At 33.5% G+C, this 12,264-nt stretch overlaps 2 protein-coding genes across 5 annotated transcripts; one reads left to right on the plus strand and one right to left on the minus strand.

Annotated features, from left to right (window-relative positions):
- Window positions 1-849: 849 nt before the first annotated feature.
- On the minus strand, window positions 850-1,423 carry LOC125505370 (NADH dehydrogenase [ubiquinone] 1 alpha subcomplex subunit 6-like). 3 transcript variants are annotated; one of them, XM_048669071.1, is made up of 3 exons: window positions 1,253-1,423; window positions 1,066-1,196; window positions 850-995 (listed from the first exon to the last, which is right to left on the minus strand). In XM_048669071.1, the coding sequence occupies exons 1-3, from the start codon at window positions 1,377-1,379 to the stop codon at window positions 867-869; spliced, it is 387 nt and encodes a 128-aa protein (XP_048525028.1). In that variant the 5' UTR covers window positions 1,380-1,423; the 3' UTR covers window positions 850-866. The 3 variants fall into 3 exon arrangements, with proteins under 3 accessions (XP_048525028.1, XP_048525027.1, XP_048525029.1); XM_048669070.1 differs by having other exon boundaries at window positions 1,066-1,199; XM_048669072.1 differs by having other exon boundaries at window positions 1,066-1,181; window positions 1,253-1,418.
- Window positions 1,424-3,949: 2,526 nt separating this feature from the next.
- On the plus strand, window positions 3,950-10,461 carry LOC109547001 (peptidoglycan-recognition protein LE). 2 transcript variants are annotated; one of them, XM_019918212.2, is made up of 4 exons: window positions 3,950-4,369; window positions 8,209-8,518; window positions 8,766-8,909; window positions 10,007-10,461. In XM_019918212.2, the coding sequence occupies exons 1-4, from the start codon at window positions 4,040-4,042 to the stop codon at window positions 10,309-10,311; spliced, it is 1,089 nt and encodes a 362-aa protein (XP_019773771.2). In that variant the 5' UTR covers window positions 3,950-4,039; the 3' UTR covers window positions 10,312-10,461. The 2 variants fall into 2 exon arrangements, with proteins under 2 accessions (XP_019773771.2, XP_019773772.2); XM_019918213.2 differs by lacking the exon at window positions 10,007-10,461 and adding an exon at window positions 9,101-9,501.
- The last annotated feature ends 1,803 nt before the right edge of the window (window positions 10,462-12,264 follow it).

The following is a 12,264-nucleotide window of genomic DNA, read 5'->3' on the forward strand; positions in this document are numbered from 1 at the left end:
TGGGCTTCTAAGTATTTAAAACAATAAATCTGAAATATCACATAGAGAAAAAAACGCTATAAAACATAATAGACTTCACGACGTCTTTTACGTCTTTTCATTTCTACTATCGCCTACCACACACTTAGGCTCAAGCTGTAAGTGAAAATTTAGTAAAGAAATTAATTTAGAAGTTACATTGAAATTTGGATAGCAAATTTACTATGGTTCTCAAAAGATACCTAAAAAGGAGTATATTAATAATTGTTTAGCAGAAGCAAAATAAATACAAATCGCTCTGAGTTTTCGTTTAATTCTAACTTTTTAAACGACAAACATTTTGAGGCGTAGTACCCATCAAAAATGTTTGCAAAACATGAATCTGTCTCAATCACATAGCACTTATGGAAAGTACTTTGAGTTGATAATTGTGGATTTTCGCGAGTTTATTCTAATAAGCTGTAGTAAACTCTTAAGCCTCCATACGGCGAATTTTTTCTCACTTTATACTTTGTCTGGGAATAATATAAAGCGACTTCTCCCGGTTTCTTTTCAACTCTGTAAGTTTTTTTTCAGTTGAATGATGCCAAACTAGCAACATGTATAGAATTAAAAACAAATTAATTTGTCTAAAATTACATGTGTATCATTCATGTATAATGCATATTTACAAGCAATCGAATTCGGGTGCCATTATCACCTATTAAGTAAATTTGCTTTATTATGGATACGACTTGCTCTACTGGCTGCTAAAATTAAACCAAAAACTGAAATCCAGACGACTTCGTAGATAAATTTACTTACTACTATAGATTTGACTAAACTTAATTATTTGAAAAATAATTCATTAGTGCAATCATAAGAAACTAATATTCATAAAAATGCATTTAATCATTGCCTTTGAGAAATTTTGCTAAGAAACAATCACGTGTTGGGTCGCTTGGTTTATTAAAATACTGGGCAACACCTCGTCTTGAAATCCACTTTTCTGCTACTTCATTTAGAGCCATTTGACCCTACAAGCAACAGCAGAAACAAACACGTAGCCACAAACTACAGTTTTCTCATATAGTATGAGATTCATACCTTGATTACAAGCATATCAATAATTCTGATATCATTAATCTGAGGGTGTTTTGTGAATTCCTCCCTGAGCTTTTGTTTGCAGCGAGTTTCACTAAATTCTACATCATAATATTTTACTGAAAAATGAAACCCTGCTATAACATAACGCAAATAATTTTTAGGTAACATTGCTAGTGAAACTGATTACCCATGAAAGGAATTTGCCTAAACCAAGCTTTGTACAAGTTGAGAACTCGCCTTCTGGCTTCGTGATGGTCCAAGGACAGAATGGGTCGAACTTCTTTAAAGAATTTTTTCTTAGTTTCAGATGCCATCTTTAGCCACTGACATTGACAATAATACTTATCGTACGGGATAATTATTAACGGTGTTTTTTATATGAAAATTGATTCTTCATATTTTTCCAACCATCAGTTTAGCGTATTTTTGTACCTGGATTTACTCAATTACCAAGAAAGATGATATAATTTAGGGACATTCTGAAGATCACTTATATTTAAGATTGTCAGAAAATATGTTATGGGGTTTTGATAAAATGACAAAATCAAATCATTGCTTTTTGCCTGCACTGCTAATATATCTGACTTTAATATGACCATTAAATAAATGGTTTTCTTAGTCCTCTACCCAGAGGTAAGAAAATGAGCACTGTAGGTCAAACAGTTCTTGACTTTTATTATTAAGAACTATTTCGAAAGTGCACGTTTTCAGTCAGCAGAAGGAATGAAGCCCTGCTATAGCTCTAATGGTTCTTGAGATATACCTGGCCAAAGTAGCATCAATGTTGTTAAGTATTTTTTTGTAATTTCAGGTTTTAGCACGTGGAATCTCCATTAATTTTCATATTTGAAAGAAATGTCGTGTCTGTGTTTGTGTTAAACGAAAAAAAACTTAAAAATCACTCTGTATCTATTATTTCCATAATTTCCTAACGTCGTTATGAATCGGTTAATGAGCATTCAACAACAAGCAATTTCTTGGAAGTTACAGTATTTGCAGTGTTATTAGACAATTATATAGTTCGACAATAAAAGTTACTCATCTGCGCCGTATAATCTAATATCGCCTCTAGTCTGATTAGGCAAAGTGGGTTTTGAAAAAAGTACTCATAATAAACGAACACATAAACAAAAGCGACAAACGAAATCAATCTCGAAAATAAATGAACACTTGAAGCTGATAAGAGTTTAATAGTATGTAAAGCAAATTTCACAAGCAGCATGTGACTGTAATTGGTTTTTATATTTATAGGTGTAATATAACAAAAAAATATATATTTTACGTATAAACCAATATTTTTTTAAATCTCATTTGCAATCAGAACAGAAAAAGCAACCAATTCCTATCAATTCGGGATTCTGAATTGTCCCATGATATAGGTATAAAAAAGATAAGAGAATAGCAATAATAGAAAACAGAATGACTTAAAAAAGATAAAAGTCTGCACTAAGAACGGAGTATTTGGCCAGAGATTAAATGGAAAAACATTTTTAGCAATGCCACTATAACTTCAAAACCCAAACTAAGAAATTTGTTTATATTTAATGTGGCTATTGACTCATCAGTATCACCCACATTATTTGTATGTCTGAATGCGCAGTGTCTAGTCTTTGTTCATTAGTAAAGGGTCAAGGCTATCAAGTGGTAATGCATATAAGCGCGATAATAAAAAAAATTAAGTAAATGTATGGTAAAGCAACCAATATAACATATGGATAAAGTCATGGGATACTGGATATACAGGGTCATTCAAAATTGGCGTCATTCCTCTGGAGGTGTTGTCTGGCGCTGTTATAGGAGTACAGAAAAAATAGTACAAGAAATTTATTGTTATTAAAAACTGAGAAATTTGCAAAAAACTATATCAGAAATACGGCAGCAATGTTTTTCAAGGGAATCTGCCTAATTAACATTGCACAGATTCCTGTTGCTTCGTAATTATTTAAAACTCCGGTAACCATTGAATTATACAGACTGACAATAAGATAGACGAGGATAAACGGTAAATTCAACAAGATTTGTTAACGAAATGTCAACCTGTTCTCATAACCTCGAATATTGGTGTTTAAAAAAAAAACATACAACACCAAACATTTGAATCTGTGTAATCTCCTTATTATCCACTCTTATCAAGCAGCTTCTCGTATTCAGTTAATTAACTCGTGCTCCATTTGTATCTCCTTGTGCTGTGTATCGTACAAACGTGGTAGGAATGTAGCCCTTCGTCGGTATTTATTTGGTGGTTGGGAAAGTGTCCGTTATTGCGCTCTGAGTGCCCCTGGAAGGCCCTGATTCGATTATGTCCAATACTTGTTCCTCTGTGCCTGGAACCCGAACATATATTGTCGTCCACTATCTTCCTGGAACCACTCTTCTCGCCCTTTGTTGGCGTGAGTTCTTTCAGCTTCGGCTATGTTACTGTAGCATTTCCCCTGAACTAATCGCATATCCGCAAATTTGTGAAAGGAAATTCAAAGCAAGTCGCAGTTTGACAAATTATTGTTATGATTGACAAGGGCTATCCACTTGTAACTATCTGTTAATGACAAAAAACATCATTGCCGCTGTGCCTTTCGATCAAAAAATTGTAGAAGAGAACTTTTTTGATATCAAAAATTTTCGTAATTTCAAGCAAAGACCGTAATTTTTCTTTTTGAATGCTTAAGTATTCCAATATGCTACCAATTAAACATGGAAAAATTTCAAAATAATGCTTAATAACAAAGTTGAAATTCGATCTTCAACTGTTAATATCTTCTAGAAATTTTCGAAAAAAAAATGTCAATATTTTTCTCGTACTCTCCAAGTGAGCCTCTATTACCCCTTAAAAGGAATGACGCCAATTTTGAATCACCCTGTATATAGATAGCACCTCTATAAATTTGATTACACTTAAACTCAAATATGAATCATAGCATATGTAGTGTTATTTGTATTTGAGATAAAGCGCATATATCGCCAATTACAGTCTCAAATGGGGACTGCTAATCGTGTGGTGTTTGAATTCGATAAAATGTGCACGATACGTGAGTTAAGTGATGCCAATTTTACTGAGCCCGTCAAGGAAGAAAACAAGTCCACAAAATGTATGGGAAGGGATCAGCAATTAGAAGTAACAGATCAGAATCCAAATGATCACGATAGTGACTTGAGTGATGCAGATACTACTGAGATCGACGAAGAAGAATCGAGAACATCAGAAAGTGATAGGCAACTAGTATTGAAAAATCAAGAGTTGAATTATCTCGATGGTGATATTGATGAGGGTCTATGTAATGCCTTTGAAACTAAAATGAATACTTTGGTAAGAGTTACAGAATTAGCCAGATTTACACGAAAATTTTTCCAACTAGTGTTTTAAATCTAATGTTATTTTCAATTACGAAATATATGTTTTTAATGTTTAATTAATAATTTTAAGACCATCAATTTGCAAAAAGAGTAGACATTGTTGATTAGCCGGGGATTTTCTCAATGCAGTTATGGAAAATTTAGGGCATAGATACTGATACAATTTATTAATAATAACATCAAAATATTTGTTTTTCCTAATGTAAAGCTTTAAATGTCTAACGGTTAAATATAGAAGTTCTGTATAAGAAGAAACGCTTTCTACCTTTGGGTAGCTCCAAAGACATTAATTATAATACGTAGTTATCACGTAGGTATGGGGGTCGTTTGATAAGTCAGTGAATTTTTGAATGAAGTAATTTTTTTTCGGCCAAAAAACAATATAATCTCCTTTTAGCTCGATGCACTTAGTTCAGCGTCTGCCCAATTTTTGTATTCCTTCATTATAATATGTATAATTTCTAGAGGTTCTCAAAATATGCGTTTGTCTCAATAATGACCTCTTCATTGGACTCAAATCTCTTACCGCCGTACCCTTCTTCAGGTTTGGAAAAAGAAAATAGTCGCAGGGGGCTAAATCTGGAGAAAATGCTGAGTGGGGTAGCAGTTCGTAGCCTAATTCCTTGGATTTTTGCCATGGCGACTACATACGTGTGCACCGTGCAATGTAAACGTAAAAAATGTGTGTTGACTTGAAAATAAAACAGCACTTTTTTCGCCAAATGCGGCTGTTTTAGTTTCAAGTCAACATGCGTCAGTAATCGTTTTACCCTTTTCAAGGTAATGGACGTGAACGACACCGCTTGCATCCCAAAAAAATGTGGCCATCACCTTGTTGGTCGACAGACCCATTTTGGCCTTCTTTGGTGCACGTTCACCGGAAGAAACCCACTGTTTTGATTGTTCTTTGGTCTGTGGTGTGTTGTGATGGATCCACGTTTCGTCAACAGTTACGAAACATCGCAAAAACTCGTTAGGATTTCGACGGAACATCGCTAAATATTCATTTGAAATGATCACGCGGGAGCGCTTATGGTCGAGTGTTAGCAATCGCGGCACCCATCATGCAGATAGCTTTTTCATATCCAAATATTCATGTAAAATGTGATGTACCCTCTGAGGTAACATGCCTACAGCAGCTCACGCACTTTTATTCTCCGATCATCCAGAATCGTTCCATGGATTTTATCGACCATTTCTGGCGTAACAACCTCTTTTGGACGACCTGAACTTTCTGCGTCATTTGTGCTGATACGACCTACTAACTCAGTAAACTACTTCTTAACTATTGATGGTGCAGAGTCCTCATAGTATTTATCAAGCTTTTGCTTCGTTTCTTTGGTTGTTTTTTTACGTAAAAAATAATGTTTGATGTGCACTCGAAATGAACTTTTTTCCATTTTTGTCGAAAATCCTTTCAATGACTGTTAAACACGAAATAAATGACGTCGCGTGCTCAAAATTTCACAGCAGTCTACTTACTAACAGACGACGGTTGAAGGGAATAATCTTGAATTTAACGTTACTGCGCGGGAAATTTAAAAAGTCACTGACTTATCAAACGACCCTCGTACGTTAGTTTGGGGCTATAATTCTGGTCGCACGTCATGAATCGTCGAATCGGTCGAGCGTTGTTGCAATATCCGCCATAAATTATATTAACATAAATACTCGAAGCAGTATTAAATTATCTCAATGCTGTCTCGCCTTTGCTGATTATTCTTTATGGAATAATGGTTCATTTCAAAAGCACAAATACACCGTCAACGCAAAAGACATAAACAAGTACATGACAAATGTAACAAGCAAGCATCATGTGTCTTTAAAAAAATCCGATAAATCTACGATCGATTCGGCAGCATTGTAATTTTCAGCAACCTAATAATTTCAAAGATGAAAATAAATAATCAACATCACTTTAAATTAGGTGGTATTCTAAAGTTTTTTGTATTTTATGATTGTTTGAGGTTCTCCAATTCGACTTTGCACCCAAATTTCAAGCATAATCGTTTTTATGTTGGTAGTCAAATTTCTTCACTAATGACGTACGACCAAAGTTATAGCGTACAGACATACTCCTATGTAGGCAGAAAAATGTTAACTCTGCAAGAAGTTATACATAATCGTAGATTTGTTAAAATTAAATTATTATATAAATGTAATAGAAAAAGCTCCAACAATTCGAAATATAGGTGTGGTAAGTATTTTAATAAATAGCTTGCAAAAATTATTTGCCAGATAAAGTTTTAAATTAAACAGATAAGGTTCTGGGAATTCCATGTACATCAAATAATCAATATAAGCGAAATAAATCGATTAGATTAATCAAAGCCAACTAAATTGACTACAATAAAATATAATTGAGATCATAGAGAGGGTAATATCGACATATAATTGCAAAGTTACATTAATTTTGCAAAAAATATAAAGTGTTAAAATAAATTGTTATGGATATCAATATAATCCTGAACATCTTCAATAACTTAAATAGCAGAAACCAAAAAAATATCTGAATTTAATATCATCATCTTTCTACGAATACAATGTATACCACATTATACATACGATAAGTAAAGTTTCTTAAATTTTTTATTAACATTTAGGAAAGTTCTAATGCCTAAAGAACTTTCAGAATATAACTTTCAAAGGACGCGGCATTTTAAATTTTGTCAATCGAGGTTTCCACTAAGTTTTGTCTTAGTCAAAGACTTTGAACCAGGACTGAATTATAGTATATAGTACTTTAACCGCAAAAATGTAAATTACACTTTTTTATTACAGTTTGTACCAAATAGACTCAAACATTTTGAACTAAAAACTACTAAAATTGGAAAATAATGATGATTTTTGTAAGTATGTTAAAACTTGCTCTGTCCTAGATTTCTGAAAAAAAATATATAAATGTAAAATAGAACACTATACAGGGTGATTTACGTGCATTAGAAGTTTTCCAACTTAAAGTTGTTTTAGGAACTTCGTATTTTATTTCCAGTCATATAACGACTCGTCCCGAACCATTCAAAATACATTTAGCCCTGTAGCTATACAGGGTGTAGAAAAGCTATAAAATAACTTTCTTGTTTTAAATACAAACCCCTAATTTTTAGCAGGACTGGATTGGCCTTTCAAATGTGCGTTTGAGCCATTTTAGTTTTCATAACTTATTTCTTATCGTTTTTGATAGTCATTTGTTTAAGAAAAAATACCATCAAATTAACGGCTTTAAATTCAAAATTCAAATTTAGTAGGTAGTATATGGATGTATGCAGCCTAAAAACATTGACATAAAAAAATGTTGAAACTTCAGTTTTTTTACAGGCACGTATAGGTATACAAAATAGGTAATTGCATATTTTTCTTAAACAATTGACATATATCAAAAACTATTAGAGATAAGTTAACAAAACTAGGGTCACCCAAACTCGTAATTGGAAGGCAAATCCAACCGTGCTAAAAAATTAGGAGTTTGCATTTAAAATAAAAAAGAGCTAGGCTATGGTTTTCGTACACCCTGTATAGTTGCAGGGCTAAACGCACTTTACATGGTTTAGGCACGATTCGTTATGACCGGAAACAAAATTTCAAGTTTCTAAAACAACTGCAAGTTGGAAAACTTCTATTGCACGGTCTACGTAAATAACCCTGTATATTAATTACAAACAAATTGCCCGAATAACTTGATTTATGACATGGTTTGGACAACAAAGGCGCATAAATTTTAAATTTACAATCAATAACTTCTCAATACATACTTCAATAATTATTTTTAATTATACCTATATTATTTCGTAGCCGCGATACCGAAGTAACTTAATGGACACGGCAGCTGGGATAATAAGAGACACCTTAAATGATACATCCAGATCAAGAATTGCGGATCTAATAAGTGTTGAGGGAGGAGGCCCTGTCCATATAGGACATATTTTTAACATAACTGAACAGGTGGTGCTCAATATAGAAAACAACGACCAGAATTGCGAAAGACCGATGAAAGTATACCCTAAAGATCCATTTCCTCTGCTCAAACGGATTTCTTGGCTAGCACAACCCAGTGTTGCCGAAATCGAATATCTGAAGGAACCAGCAAAATATGTTATTATATGTAAGTATTTAGGTATTTGGGTCCTGAAGGCCATTCAAGTAAAAATGTATATAGACTTCTGTTTTGATTTCTGTCATTGAGCATTTGCTAATAAGAATTTTGTCTGGGAATCTACTAATAATTATGCAACCAAACGTAGACAATCGTAACTTGCAAAAAAATTGCCACAAACAAATAAAAAAACAACAAATCTTTGCAAAACCCTCAAAACTATTAGCAGTTTTAACACAGGAACTTTTTTATTTAGGCCACACTGCAACCGAGGAAGGATTTTCTCAAGCAGAAAATGTGTTGATTCTCCGACTAATGCAGACCTTTCACATTGAAAGTAGAGGTTGGAGAGACATCGCCTATAACTTTTGCATTGGCTCAGATGGTAATGCTTATGAAGGTACGATTTCCTAAAGTTATCTATATTAAAACAAACTCAAAACGAATAAATGTGATCGACCAGATAGTAATCAATATTAGTGTTAAACCAAAGGTTGATTACTTTTTAACTCTGTAGAGTCACACTAAAACGGTTTGAAAATTAATATTTCATTGATCAATTTTAAAACAATTCCTGTAATACATTTCTAGGGCGTGGATGGTTTCAAGTAGGCTCCCACACATCATCTTATAATCGCAATTCTGTTGGAATCGCTTTTATCGGCTGTTTTCTGAACCATCCACCACCCCAGGGAGCTTTAAAAAAATGCCAACAGCTAATTGCCCACGGAGTTGAAATTGGTTCTATAAATCCCGATTATCAACTCATCGCTCACAGTCAATGTCGACCGTTTCTAAGTCCCGGAGCTTCAATTTTCGAAGAAATTAAATCTTGGAAACATTTCAATCCAGACTTTAAACCTACATGTGCCATTAAAAACGAGAAGATGTAACAACGATCTTAGATAATACTGTGATATACTTATTAGTGAATGTATGCTTCCTACTTATTTGAAGTTGCAATATGTGCAAAACAGACATTTTCAAAACAACATTGGCATTATATTTTGCAACATATTTCCTATTCCCCATTTCTTTTCCTGATTATTTACCTACTTCTATATTCTAGAAAGCATCTTCGAGAAATAGCAACCAACACGACAGGCCAATCTTATTTAAGTCCTAAATTTACTTCAGAATAAAATTACATACATCTGTTTAGTACTTCCACAGTAATTTGTGGAAGTATAACTTCAATATAACCGTCAATAACTCCTCTCTAATGTTTTAAATTAAATGTTTCCTATTTAGGTAACTTGCAAATCAATATGCTAAATGAAAGTAAATTTAGATAAATAAATAGTCTGATAATTTCATAGCTTTTGATCGCAATTGCTTAATTTCTCAATTGCTTGTACGAATCTTAAATTCATTTGAAATCGTGAGTTTTCGACTGCAAGCCAGCAACACTTTTATAAATATGTAATAAACGGTTTATTCTCGGTGGAACGCTTATTCGAAATCAGTTTTCAGATGTGCTTTGTTGGTGTTTTTCAGGACGAGGCTGGTACAAAGAGGGTCGACATTCTGTTTCTTACAACAAATTTTCGATAGCGATTGCTTTTGTGGGCTGTTTTTTGAAACATCTGCCACCCAAAAAATCATTGATCAGATGTCAAAAGCTCATTAATCATGGGATCGAAATTGGGGCTATTTCCCCGGATTTTCAGCTAGTCGCTCACTGTCAATGCCGCCCTACGTTGAGTCCCGGTCCTCGACTCTTTGAACAAGTGAAAACTTGGAAGAACTTCAATCCAATTATTAAAAATAGCCATTTATGCGTGTTAGCTAGTAAAGACTGAATTTTCTCATTAGGTAAGCGGGCTTATCAATCATATAGGTATATAAATGTAGATGCATTTGATAAGTAGTAGCATAGGTATATTGTTGTGTAAAATACGACAAAACTATATTACGTATTGAAATCGTTAATAAATGTAATGTTTCCGCAATCCTGCGTTTTCCAAAAAATCTTTTGAGTGTTATCCACCTTTCGTAAAGTATTTCAAATTATTCACAGTCGCGTTTGAATAAGTGCTAGTTTTTAAGATACGGCTCTGTTAACCCATATTTATGTACCCTGTACAACCCAAAGCCACTGAATTGAAATAAGGTACAAAACTTACCGGAAAATCATTCGAAATTACCACATTTTCTTGGTCTGGATCCTGCTGTTCTCGAATCTGAAATACATAAATCAAATTATGTTTATGATGGTATCAGCTAGATTTATTTTCTGGATAACGGTAGCAGATATAAAAAAAAAGCAAACAGGTAAAAGTTTCCAAATAAAACACACTATCCCATTCAATTTCTAGAATGTCTCAGCGATATGCCCCTTACAGCAGCTATACAGAAATGTTATACAATTTTTTTCATAAATAGGCTAATGAATTTTTTTCTTCCGTACAGTTTCATTTTCGCCCGTACAGGGTGGCCATTTTAAGGGACGTTGAGTTAAATGGAATTTTCACATTAAAAAAAGGAAAATCGTTTATCGAACTAGGTCTAATTAAGTGACTATTATTTGTAACTTTCAAAATTAAGAAATCATAAAGTTTTAAAAATATCCCATAAAAATTAAAAGCAAAGTGATCAGTCGCTAACTTTTTAAATGACTCGAAATTTTACTGCATGGTTTCGCCGGTTTTAAGTGGTTTAAAGTAGAAAAATAACATTGAATGAGATCGCAAAATGTAGTAGATTCTTATTTTTTTATGTATTAACGGTACAAATTTAGTTTGCAAAAATAGAATTTAATAAAAGAAATTCTGGCCATTATAGGAACCTGTGTATTTAAAATTATTTAAATACACCCCTTAAAAATAAGGATTCATTAAATTGAAATGAGCTGAAAGGATGTTGTTTAGACCAGTTAACTCAGAAACCTTCACTCTATTAGCTCTACATCAGTTCAGCTATTCAAATATTTTACTTATTTTTAAAAACGGTTCAAGTTTGAGTAGTTTAATTATCGGAAACACTGAAAGAAATCTTATTTACTTATTTTTATGAAAATGAGCGCAGTATTCTATTCCAGGTTCCAGCTTCGTAACATGCATTAAATGCTGGTAAAGCTCCCAAATACATTAATTCGTTTATGGGGAATATCAGTAGTTATTTGTGTGTGGGCGTATATTTAAAGCAAAAAGTACATTTTAAGGCAGACATTTTTTAATGATATGCAACAATATAGTAGGAGCTTGTAGGCGATTGGTTATATCGAGTCTCCACTACGAATACTGGGTGATAAATCGGGGTATACGAATGGCCAATAGGAGGCAATTTTGCCTGTTGATTCTCACGGCGTCTCTCTACCGTCTCGTCTTTATCTATGCTCTCTACCATCTCGTCTTGTCTTGTCTTGTCGTTTCTTGGCTCTGCTCTCAGCAATTTGCCAGCTCGATTTGAAGGGGGGTCAGGATAGACGAGCTTGTACTCCCCAAACCTCGGACTTATTCTTCCCGTCTCAGAGCACTGCAAGGCTCCGAATCAAATAACGTGAACACAAACTCCATTAAAAGTTGAGAAAACTGGGGTTTAGTAACTCAAACAACAAAGGTTACTACTACTACTACTACACAATGGCTAAACACACAGGAGTAGGGCTGATTATTTTGAAATTCTTCACAGTTGAAGTTTATTAATAGTTAAAAATTTTATGATTGCATTGATTGACTTTTCCGTTGGATGACCAAGTATAACTGTCATGTTATTATAATATATATTATAACTTATATTCAAGGAAAGAATCT

Source organism: Dendroctonus ponderosae, unplaced genomic scaffold (genome assembly GCF_020466585.1).
Source record: "Dendroctonus ponderosae isolate FM_Combo_2020 unplaced genomic scaffold, Dpon_F_20191213v2 Dpon_F_20191213_8, whole genome shotgun sequence".
NCBI classification, from domain to species: domain Eukaryota; kingdom Metazoa; phylum Arthropoda; class Insecta; order Coleoptera; family Curculionidae; genus Dendroctonus; species Dendroctonus ponderosae.